The sequence below is a fragment of the Phoxinus phoxinus genome (genome assembly GCF_949152265.1).
Source record: "Phoxinus phoxinus genome assembly, chromosome: 11".
NCBI classification, from domain to species: domain Eukaryota; kingdom Metazoa; phylum Chordata; class Actinopteri; order Cypriniformes; family Leuciscidae; genus Phoxinus; species Phoxinus phoxinus.
The window spans coordinates 4046440-4058280 of record NC_136886.1 but is presented as its reverse complement, the minus strand read 5'-3'; the positions used below and the strand labels follow the sequence as shown (position 1 = coordinate 4058280).

General features: G+C 39.1%; 1 protein-coding gene across 4 annotated transcripts; it reads right to left on the bottom strand.

The window, feature by feature from the left end:
• rbm5 (RNA binding motif protein 5) lies at positions 1 to 11561 on the bottom strand. Of its 4 annotated transcripts, none has more exons than XM_079627962.1 (25): positions 11357 to 11561; positions 10646 to 10683; positions 9120 to 9312; positions 8882 to 9037; positions 7588 to 7657; positions 6918 to 6991; positions 6074 to 6157; positions 5395 to 5455; positions 4850 to 4915; positions 4510 to 4670; positions 4256 to 4353; positions 4064 to 4151; positions 3905 to 3973; positions 3729 to 3798; positions 3480 to 3562; positions 2455 to 2566; positions 2267 to 2358; positions 2016 to 2180; positions 1703 to 1843; positions 1546 to 1617; positions 1285 to 1458; positions 1113 to 1187; positions 913 to 1013; positions 673 to 802; positions 1 to 388 (listed from the first exon to the last, which is right to left on the bottom strand). In XM_079627962.1, the coding sequence occupies exons 2-25, from the start codon at positions 10660 to 10662 to the stop codon at positions 263 to 265; spliced, it is 2478 nt and encodes an 825-aa protein (XP_079484088.1). In that variant the 5' UTR covers positions 10663 to 10683; positions 11357 to 11561; the 3' UTR covers positions 1 to 262. The 4 variants fall into 4 exon arrangements, with proteins under 4 accessions (XP_079484088.1, XP_079484086.1, XP_079484089.1 ...); XM_079627960.1 differs by having other exon boundaries at positions 10622 to 10683; positions 11357 to 11538; XM_079627963.1 differs by having other exon boundaries at positions 1546 to 1614; positions 11357 to 11538.
• Between the last annotated feature and the right edge of the window lie 280 nt (positions 11562 to 11841).

Below are 11841 nucleotides of genomic sequence, written 5' to 3'. Positions count from 1 at the left end.
TCGGGTCGTCTCATTTATTTTTTCTTATGTACAAAAATGAGATCATATATAAACTTTACAGTTCAAGATCTATTTTGGAAAAAGCAAATAACCAAAACCAAAAACGCGTTCTTCACATTTCTCTAGGACTTTGTACATTATGTACACATTCTTCTAGTCACATCTTATGTTCATCAAGAGTTTCTGAAGTCAAAATAAATACACGACGCTCCTCAGCACAGAGGATGAAAGTCACTAATATTTTTCTTCGCCAAACTGACATTCACTCAATTTCTGTGAAGCGTGCAAACATGGCTTTTCGGACAGCATCCTTGTAGGTATCTGAGGCTGTGAGGCTGTAGCTGCTTCCTTTAGTTCCCAAACCGGCTCCCTTCGTTCTCAACTGAGCCTGCAGGCAAGAAGACATTCATGTCAGCCATTTGCACACATCAGTCAGCTACTGAGGTTGAAAACAGGGTTCAAATATAACCTTATATTGAGCACGAGTTGACAAATTCATGACAAAGGAAATGTTTTCATTAGTGCTTGCCAAATTTTATAATGTTAGACAATGCATTCATTTAATAAACTATCATACATTCATGCTAATCATACAAGATACATTTGTGTTCAAATGTTTATCAAATACTAAACGTAGCATGATAACATGACAGGTCAAATAATGAGGGGTACCTCAATAGGTGTTGTGATGCCCTGCTGGTTTCTACCCAGACCTTTGCCTTCCTTCCAGCCCATGGCCTGCAGCATCTTATTGCCGATATTATCGCTGTTCAATCCGTCTTTTGTGGGCTGTTCGTAATTTCTGCAAAATCGAATGGTGCAACGTGCATCTTAATATTGGTAATGCACTTGTATTGTCATAGTAAACACCTCACAAAACATAACGTGATCAAATAAAACAATTAAACGTACACTACAGGTGCTGGCTGGGTAAATTTCCTTTTCTTGGGTGCAGGGGGTTCAGGGATACCGTATTTCTCTCGTCTCTCAGCAGCCCTGTCTCTGTACTTCATCTGTTCAGAACAAGGAAAAAGGGACATGCGTCAGCAAATTCCAGGAAATACTCTTTACAAGGAAGTTTGGCTGCGTGTATTTATAATGAGGTTTCACACCTCGGTCTCTTTCCTCTCCAACTCTTCCAGTTCTGCTTCGCTCAGTTTGGATCTCCTGAGAACCTCCATGTTTTGCTGAAAAACACAGACATATGATTATATAAATGCGGCAAAGTAGATTTTCATATTTTCAGAAGCGATTATAAAGACTCAAATGGCCCCGAGTAATTACCTTGTGCAGGTCTGAGAGCTGCTGATGGCGGATCAGACCTTCTTTATTGGGGAACTGCCTCCGGCACAGCAGGCACGCCATCTTCTTCCAGTCGGTCAACTTGTCCTCCCTGTCATCTCCCTCCATGCACTCCTCCGGCTCACTGTCGCCGCTGTACGCTGCCACCAGCCCCACCTGTGGCGCAGCAAAGGGAGGTGAACAAATAAGCTCACGCGACTTGATAATCTGACATGTTTTGTAGTGGTGCGGTGCATTTGGCACCTTTGATGAGGAGCTCTCTTCTTCTGTTGCTTTGGACGCCTCCGTTACGAGCCTCTCCAGTGCCCCTGCCTGCTAATGTGCAAAGAAAAACACCTTATGAGTTATGACAAAACCACGATCATCATCATCAGAGAATGCAATGTGTCTTCAACAATACCTTCTTCTCGAAGAGTGTGAAACCAGCATCAGCTGCCGCCGCCTCCTTCCTCTCCTCCTGACTGACGGGCTGGAAGCTGCCCTTGAAGTTTTCTTTCTGTTTGTTCAGACTCTTGGCCCAGCGCTCCATGTCCTTCGCAATCTGACGCACAGAGATAGAGGGATTATTAGCAACAGTGAAGGACTGAAATCAAACTAGATTTTCTAAATTTTTCAAATATAATGCTGATGCAGAACTCGCCGGCATGTTGTTAGGGTGTCAAATAGTTGCTAGGACATTCCCTAAAATGTGTGGGTTAGCAAACTTTGATTACCTGCTGAGCCGTTTTGCTCTTAGGTTTCTCTTTCTTCTCTTTGCCCTCTTTCTGAGGAGTGGAGGAAGCGTTCTGAGCCGCATTGTTGGCGTCCAGCGCCGGCACGTAAGCCTGCTTCTCCCCGTCCCAGTACAGATACTGCTGAGTCTGGGAGTTGTAATAGTACTAAAGACAGAAACAACATTTAGAACCCTCTACAAGTTTTCAGATGAAATATAGCATTATCATGCAATAAAGCATGGAGCACATACATGCGTGTTGGGGTCGTAGTACAGGCCAGTGCTGGGGTCGTAATAATACCCAGATGACTCATCGTACTGATATGATGAAGTGTCTGGGACAGCTAGAGGAAATGGGAAAATGGCAGAAGAATCAGAAAACGACCTGTGGCACCATGTCGGTCTTATTGGATGGTGTGAATTTAATGATCTGATCTTACTGGCTTGGTTTTCCTGAGAGGTAGCGGTTGCTGTGCTGGTTGCTGAGACTGCTGGGGTGGAAATGGTGGAACCGGCTGTGATGAGTTGGGCTTTGCCATCAATCTGTAATGTCTGACAAGAAAATGGGTTATAATGACATTAGAACGATCATTACAGTAGGACAGTGGTTCTCAACCTTTTTTACTTCGAGGCCCCCCATTGTCAAAAACTATATTTGAAGGATACCAGCGATATTTCTGGTAATTTCGCTGTAATGACAAAGCTGCTTATTTACAAAAACTAGGAATGGCAATACATTAAAACAATTAAATAAATTATACATTACAGACTAAATGTAATTACAGGCATTAATGCCAAGTTTCACAGGCAAGGCTCAAGTCTAGTTCCAGACTAAAATGCATGCTTGAGCCGTTTTAACTGAAAGCAACCCGCATTGATCTTAAAATATGTCAATGAAGATATCTCAAGATGCACACCAGCAATGTTTTTTAAGCACATTTATAAAAGCTACTTAAACGTCCTAATTTACCTAATAAAATAATGATAATCAATTAAATTTAATTACAGAAGTTTCAATAACCGAATGTTTGTTCTAGTGGTTCGTGATTACTTGGGTTTTTTACAAATAGGAATTTCAACCCAATAAAATATCTTTCAGGTTGACATAACTATAAATTTATTCTCGTTATAAAAAAATACCATGACTTTAAGATTTTATTTATGACTTTTGTTCATGTCTAGAAATCACACTTTAAAATTCCCTCATATCCAGGTTGATAAACTTGATACTTAAAATTGGCAGTTGTTGAGGGACTGGATTAAAAAATAAATAAAAATGATTGAAAGTTAGATTATTTTTAGCCATTTAAACTTTTCAAAGCTTGTTTCGTCTTATTTTAAATCATTTTAATTGATTTTGCAGCCTGGTTAGAAACTGATATATATATATATATATATATATATATATATATATATATATATATATATAAAAAAGCCAATTCATAGCATTAAAAGAAAAAGTTACCTGAGTAGTAGGTTGATAGACCTGTGCAGTCTGAGAGATCACCACTCCGGCAGCAGCGGGAAGCACCTTCACACCTGGAGCCGCTGTAAATCAAAACATCACAGGTTTTCATGTTGTAAACAGCAAGCACCAGTAATCCTTTTATTTTAAATACAAAAGATCATGTTGATCTGGAAAAATGTCGACCTCTAACCACCCATTATGATTCTCAAATTAAACTGGATAGAGACAAAGCCAGGCAAACGTTACCTCCAAGTATGCCATTCGCCTGGGAAGGGTCCACAGCTCCACCCTGCTGCTGATAGTACGCCTGGTACTCCTAAATACAACAACCCATCTTAGCTCGGTACTTCAATGCAAAAATAATTCACATAAATGGTATACTGCACATATTTGTGTTGTGTAAGATGGTGCAGTCAGCTGACCTGTGAATAGGATACATATCCCTCCTGTAGGTAACTGTATTCTGATGTCGGCTCCACACTCTGCTGAGGCTGTAAAGTGAAATGTAGTCAATTAAATCAGTCATGCATGCATAATTCTGCTTTAACATTGAGGCATGTTTATTATAAAGTTGTTTGTACCTGACTAGAGGACCACTGAGCAGCTGCAATGGCTGTGCTGGCGACCGAAAAGGCACTAACACGGTTCCCATCTGGTAATAACAAATCCCTGAGGAGAGGAAAAAAGCTTTTTAGTGAACTGAATTATTAATCAAGCTTCTGAGCAAGACAACTACAGATAACAGCATGAGGATATGATTGAGAGGTACGTACTTTCGAGCACTCTTGGCATAGTCGACTCCAATGGTCTTCCCATCCAGCTTGAGAGGGGGTTGTAAGCCTTGTAGGATGGTTAGGAGCTGTGATGCTTCCTGCAAAACCACAAACATCATCAGAATGTGCTAAAAACATGTTATCGGAGCTTTCAGCACTGCAAAAAACACTGGTTTTACTTAAAGAAACAAAGACTATTTGATCTTAAGAACAAAAGAGATATGTATAGACTGAGGAAGGGAGAAAATAGGTACCAAAGGAGAGGCAAGTTGGACGAAGGCAAACCCTCTGTTCTGGCCCGTCTGTTTGTCCTTAATGAGGCGGATGTTGCCAGGCGAGAGGTTGGCGAAAGGGGCGAGTGCAGACAGTATGGCTTCAACAGTGGACTGAGGGGCGATGTTCCTTAGGATGATTGCTGTCAAAACATGCAAACATGTCGATGTGAATGCAAAAACAAGTACTGCACATCACACTGGTGGTTAGACCAGTATCAACCAACAATGCTAATTAAACGTCAGTCTAGAAATTGGGCAATTTTGGAGGCCGACAATCTGCAATTGATATTTCTGATATTTATTATGGAAATGTCCTTACTATCGCCATAGTAATCTCCACTGGGTTGGGTGTCTGTGGTTCCTGTGGTGCTGCTGGACTCAGAATCTGAAAATAAACAAAGAACAAAAGCACATTGAGCTTCTTTAAACACAGTAGTCTGATTCAAACCACATCACTGCCCCATAAAAAGCTTTGGGCACATCATAAATCAATCCCTACAGTGACTAAGTTATCGGCCAAAATGAGTATTTTGTTTTTAAATGATTGGCATTGATGAGGCAGATCTGTAAACGATAATATAAGGGGTTATTGTGTTTCATTTTTTAATGCCTATTAGACTTACAAGCATATACAACTCTGAAAAGAAGAAGCCATAATATCAGATACTAGCTACAAAACAAAAACCAGCAATTATGAGAGATATATTCATCACTATCATGTATTAGTTAAGAAAACTGTAAATGACAACTCCACATACATCTTAGTTAAAAAAAAAGAAAAAAAAGAAGAAAAAACATGACAGTGTTTGACTGGACCATCCAGATGGGTGCAGACAGCGGTTTCCTTCTCCGGGATCTACTTACCCACTTTAGCTGCGCCACACCTGAAGCACTTCAGCCTTCTCCGGAAATTGTACAGGCCACACTGCAAGCAACCGGTCATATTGTTTTAATTGACACTTCTGCTATGGGGCATCAGGTAACAAGCACACTACAGTGGCTTGAACACTTACCGTGGCGGACACCATTTAAGATCTTAGCTTGAGTCACTTATTTTCTACAATATTCATCATTGATTTTAATGCTGTATCTGCATCAAAGGCTATCTTCATAGGAAAAAAAATTATAATATACAATAACTTTACCTTATGTTCACACACACACTACCGTTCAAAAGTTAGGGGTCAATAAGATTTCTTAATATTTTAGAAAAACATGTCTCATGCTCACCGGGCTGCATTTAAAAAAATAAAGTTATTGTAGTTTATTTATTTGAAACATGAATCTCTTGTAACATTATAAAATGTCTTTACTGTCACTTTTAATCAATTCAATGCATCTCTGATAAAGAAAATGTTTCTTTCAAAATCACAAGGCTGACAGCAAACATCTGAACGATAGTGTAGAGAAATATATATCCTTTATACTGTTTTTAATTATTTATTTTTTTAAATCCAATGAAATTCCTGAATGAGACCATTACAATATCATTGCCATGAAACAGCTATTTTAACTTTAGTTTTGGGAAGCCCATGGAACTTACTGAGTTGCAGAGCCAGTCCTCAAACTTGTGCCGGTTGTTGCTGTAGTGCACGGCAACACTCTTGCCTTGAACGATCAGCAGTTTCTGGAAAAGGAAGAAAAGGTTTGGTTATTTCCTCTCTTGCGAAGGCTTGATCTCAGCCCAAGAACAACCACATTAGCCACGAGGGTTTAGGGTGAGGATCGCCCGGGAAGGTTTAATGTGTAAGATGGTGTGTGTTTGGGACCCGAGTGTCCGGATGGGGCCGGAACAGAGTGTAAAAAAAGGCACTCCTTTCTTAAACGGGATGGGGGGGGGGGGGACTTTCTAGATGAGGCATTTACTTTCTCTGTGCAAAAGAACTAATTACTATTAAAAACTGCCGAGATATTTTAATGCTGAGGTCCATGAAATGGGATGTTAAATATAGCACCACACTTCACTTCTACTTCTAGACTTGAACAACTTCACACAAAAAAATATCAACTATGAAAAACACATTTTTCAATGCACTGACAATTTTTAGCTTAAAACCCATTTGAGTCATTCAAGTCACACCTGAACTGTATTATTTATCGCTTTCCCTCTTAAAAATCAGTGCTTTTTTTCTTTTCTTTTTTACCCGTGCTAACAGAGTTCTGGTAAAAAGTTAATAACATGACTTAGGAGAAAAGCCAGAGTTTCCATCAAATGGCTCTTCTATGTTTTGCTCACACCTTGCCTTCAAAAACAAGAGCTCTTGTCCATTTCTGTCCATATAGTCTGCTGGGGCAGCAACTTTGCTTTTTTCCCTCAGTTTGTCTTTTTGTAATCAAATTGCATTATTCCCCAGGGCAAAAGCTAGACTTGGTGATTAGGAAGCAACCTGATTGGTCTCCATCCATCGGGTAGCAGCTTGCAAGTGATAAAACTCCACGAAGGCGAAACCTCGGCTTATACCTAGAGAGGCATTCAGATATACAGACGGGAGGCGTGTTAGTTTAAATGGTTCAGTTGTACAACATTCAAACTCTGTCACAAACTGCTTCGTGACCCCCTTGACCCAGAGAGGCCAAAGAGATGTAGGGGGGGTTGCCTGGAAACTTTTACCATAGCAACAGCACCTTATAATATTCTAGCTGTTGGTCTAACGATGATAAAGTAGGTTGAATCAATAATCAAAGCAAACAGTCATAAACAGGAGAATCTTAAAATAATCTTTATGAGACAGATGCTGCCATCAGATAAACTTGGACGATCTTTTATATGCTTGTACCTACTTAAACAAGATAAAGAAGATACATGACTGCTTCTACGCTCATGTAACTTCAATTGGCACAAATAAAACTGCCAATTCTGCGCCACACAAAACCCATACAAAACTTACCTCCAAACATGCATCTAATGTGCAACAAATGTCTTAACTCAGTACTCTGAAGGGTAAACCTGGTCAGATAGCATGTTGCTATGGCAAAAGGCGTTTGAGCGGAAGCAGGTTGGCCCAGCGGACACAGGTTTGTTTGGGAGGGGAAGGGTCCACGGTACATCAGTCTCACCTGTTCTCTTTTTCATCAGCCTCACGTCCATCGGCTTTGGCCCCTCCAGCTGGTCAATGGCTGCTCGAATCTGTGGATTACAAGGCGAAGTCAGATAAAGTTTGTTCAACACCAAGCCAATTTCATTTAGATTTTCACAGTGGAGTCCTGGATAAAATAAAATAAAAGTAGTTAAAACTAAAAACTTTAAAGATACATTTCTAATAAACTAATTATTGTAATATTTAAAATACATAATTTATGTGAGTTTTATTCTTATTTCATACATTTATTAAATTATTATTTATTAGAGCTGCATGATTAATTAAAAGATTGGCAATGATTCAAACACCCATTCGATCTTATTACTTAATGAGAATTCACGTGTGTCTGTTAAACCTTTGACAAGCACAATCACAGCGAACATACAGATCTGTGTTGCCATGTCACTGAACCAGAGAGAGCAGTTGTCATAGATATAAAACAGCTCCACAAACTCTTTTCAACCATACAGTATTATTATTTCGGTTACAATAACTCAAAATATCACAGAAGCACCGGGATAAAAGTTTGGATATAAACACTGATGTGTACTGTAGCGATCAAAATAGTGTAACACCTTTTGCACGCAACTCGATGCTTCAAATAAAAATAAATTATGGTTTTATTTGTCATTGGCCCAGGCGGCAGCCTAAATACTCTCGGTCTTCCTACGAGTCCACAAGTTAGTGACCTAACACCGCTTTGACGGTCGGGAAGAAGTCTGCTGAGGAGCTCGCTTCAGTGAGGGCTTGGCAAAGGTGCGCATCGAAGGCACAGATCAACGACAAATGGGACATCCTGGTCTTGTGAACTTATGGACACACAGTAGCCTTTTGGGACAGGGCCATTGAATCATTCATTCATAACTAATAAAAGTTTTAAATTGACTTAACATTTTTCCAGAACTTAATTACATTTTTTAACTAAAAAAATTACATTTTATTTTGTTTGTCTATTCAGACATCTTGATCTCTATTTTAAACAAAAATTGATCTCAACTGATCATGCAGCTTTATCACTGCAGACATTTACATGTTAAGCTTTTATTAGATCAGGAATTTTTAATAATAATAGCAAAATAAATGTAATAAATATGATAGGCCCTGATTTAAAACAAATCTTATCACAGAAATGTATGTATATTCTTAAAAGTAATAATACATATATATAGGCTATATTCAATGCAGAATTTTCCATTATACGATTGTATTAAGTACGGCTTTTAAAATACAAAGGACTTGACCGTTTGGGGAAAAAAAGACAAAGGACTTACATCTGCCTCTGTGGTGTTCATGGGCAGACCCCGGAGCATGATGGTCTTGCTCTCCTTCTCGTCAGCTGGGTCTCCTCTGTAATCATGCTCAGAGTAATCGCCATCCGAATGGTGTCCTTCATCAGACCCGTCGCTGCTGCGCCGTTTCCTCCCTCTCTGTAACACGGATGAGAATTAGTAAAGTGAGCATCATTCTGTCAAAACATCAAATAAGCAAATGATATTGGCAAGTCCTCACCTCAGGACTGTCCCTGTTCCAATATCGATCACCTCTGTCACCACGTTCACCATCGTAACGGTCACTACTACGACGATCATCACTCCAGCGGTGCGAGTCATATCCGCGATCTTCTCGATCTCGACGGTCCCTGCGGTCGTCGTCGCGAGACTGTTCGGAGCCGTACCTGCCACTGCGTTCTGTACGGCTAACCCTAGAGTTACAACAAGAGATTATGATATTATGACGTTCAATTTAAGATGCGAGTAGGGATGTGTTCGAAGCCAAATACTATGTTTGGAAAGGAAATGCGCATTCTACGGAGCCCCCAAAGGGACATGTTGAAGAAAGAAAAATAAATACAACGCCTGGCAAATAAAAAAAGTCAGTTTGGATTTAAATAGGCAAATGCTTAAGAGTCTATAATTTGGATCATTATTGCAGTGATTATTATGCGTATAGTATGTTTTATGTTTGGCAACAGTTCTTTTAACCCTAATTGATGGAGTGTGTAGCTTTTAATTTCTTAAACAACCATGTAGGAAGACTCATCATGGCCATATTACAGGATGACATTGTCAAGATGCATCAGGCTCAAATTGTGAAAGAATGGTTGAGAAGGAGCATTAAGAATTGTCAATAGAAGATTTTGACCAAAAATGTATGCACCTCTTGATGGAAATAACATCACAACATTTATTTCCATCAAAAGGTGCATAAATGTTTGATCAAGATCTTGTATTGACAATGCAGCACTCTGTAAAGTCTCCTCCAGCACATCCCAGACTTTCAATGAATTTATGGTGTGGACTCAAGGTGTCAATTCATGTGTGACAATGATTCTTCATGCTCCCTCACAACCATTCGTTCTCATGTTTGAGCCTGATGAATCTTGGCATTGTCATCCTGGAATATGGCCATGATGTGTCTTCCTACATGGCTGTTCAAGAAATTAAAAGCTACACACTCCAACAATTAGGGTTAGAAGAACTGCTGCTAAACATAACATGGTAGAAACATAGTAATCACTGCAATAATGATCCAATAATATAGTCTTTAGCGTTTGCCTATTTAAATCCAAACAGTGACTTTTTTTTATTTATCCGTGAAGTGTATATTTTGCTTTCATTTCTATAGTTGGGTAATTATAATTTGAGGGCATCATGGCGCCGCTTTCAAAATGGGGGTATTGAAATTGCTTTTGAATGCAGGTTCACTTTTTACTTTTCAATTCACAATCACGCATACTGTGAATATAGGGAGCAGCGGTACTGACCACATATTTTACAAGTCAATGATGCTTAGGATCTGTTGCGTACCAAATCCTCCGACATGGTCCTGTCAGTCATCTCTCCTTACTATCTTCACATAAGTAAAATCTGATGTACTGTAATGTAACTGACTACCGCAGCAAGCCTAACCATGTCCATTTCTGGGCTTCGTAGGATGCGTTTTTCATTTTTCGCACCTTTCCAAATGCGGATTTGGGCTTCGGGCACATCCCTAGTTGTGAGAATATTTACCTCATCAAGTCAAAAAACACTGACCGTTTATCTGCACCCATCTTTGTTTCTCAATACAAGGCCTGTTAAAACAAGTACAGACCAAATTGTTACAGTACAATGTTAATGTTGCACATAATCATAATCTATGTGAAAATTATATATCATGAAATGAAAAAACCTTGTGTTAGAACCACAAGCGTATGTGCTGTTGGTTCAATTAACGTTAGCTATATGAAGTAACATGGTACTACTGTGTTTTCTTTGATTGTAACCGTTACATGTACCACGGTATTCTTAGTAGCGTGTAAATACAATGCAAGTTGCGTAACAGTTACCATAATAATACCATTTGATAAGATCACAGCACTTGTTATAAGTAAAATACTACGATACTTTCATATATAGATAGAGAACTGAATGCATTTTAATAACGCGTTATTTAAATGGAAAAGCAATGTAACGTTACTTAAAAGAATACCATAGTACTTAAAATGATAACGTTACCGTATCATAGTAGTAAGTTAACGTTACATGCCCGTAAAACACGATATTATCAAAATATGTCGAAAAAACTGGCTATTTCAATGGTACATGGGTAAAAAGCCTGTGGTAGTAGTTTTTGTTCGTATGGTCTTAATGTTCGTTATGTGAGAAGTTTAGTAAGCTACAGGAAGGCACATCAAAATGGAGACTGTGTCGTCGTGTTGTCGTTGAAAAAGGCGCAAAGAACGCCACGAAACAACGAAAACTTACCAAATATATTTCAACGAAACACTGAGGTGAAATATTTCTCAAATATTGAGAAGTGCAATGACTGCCAACAGATCACCTCTCTCCAAAAGATCACACTCTTGGTCAGATCATTCGATGTCATCTGCAGCTAAAATGGTCTACAAGCTTCTCCTTCCCAGAATGCATTTAGATGGGATAGTGACGTGTTGTTGTTGTTGCATGATGGGAAATGTAGTTTCTTTCAGCCGTTTTGGCAGATCGCTCCTCCTCTAATGCCCATCTGTGAGTGTGACATTTGATCAAAGGATAACAAACAATTTGACTAGCTGAGAACCTAGAAGTACATAATTTATTATATATAGTATATAAGCTATATATCCTCCTGGGACCCATGTAAATAGACTTTTGTCCACTATAGTAAATGTCCTGTAAAGAGCACATTCAGGGCTTTTCAGAGATACCGAATGTTTGGAGGTTTTATCATGAAAACAACTTCTCCTTGGTCT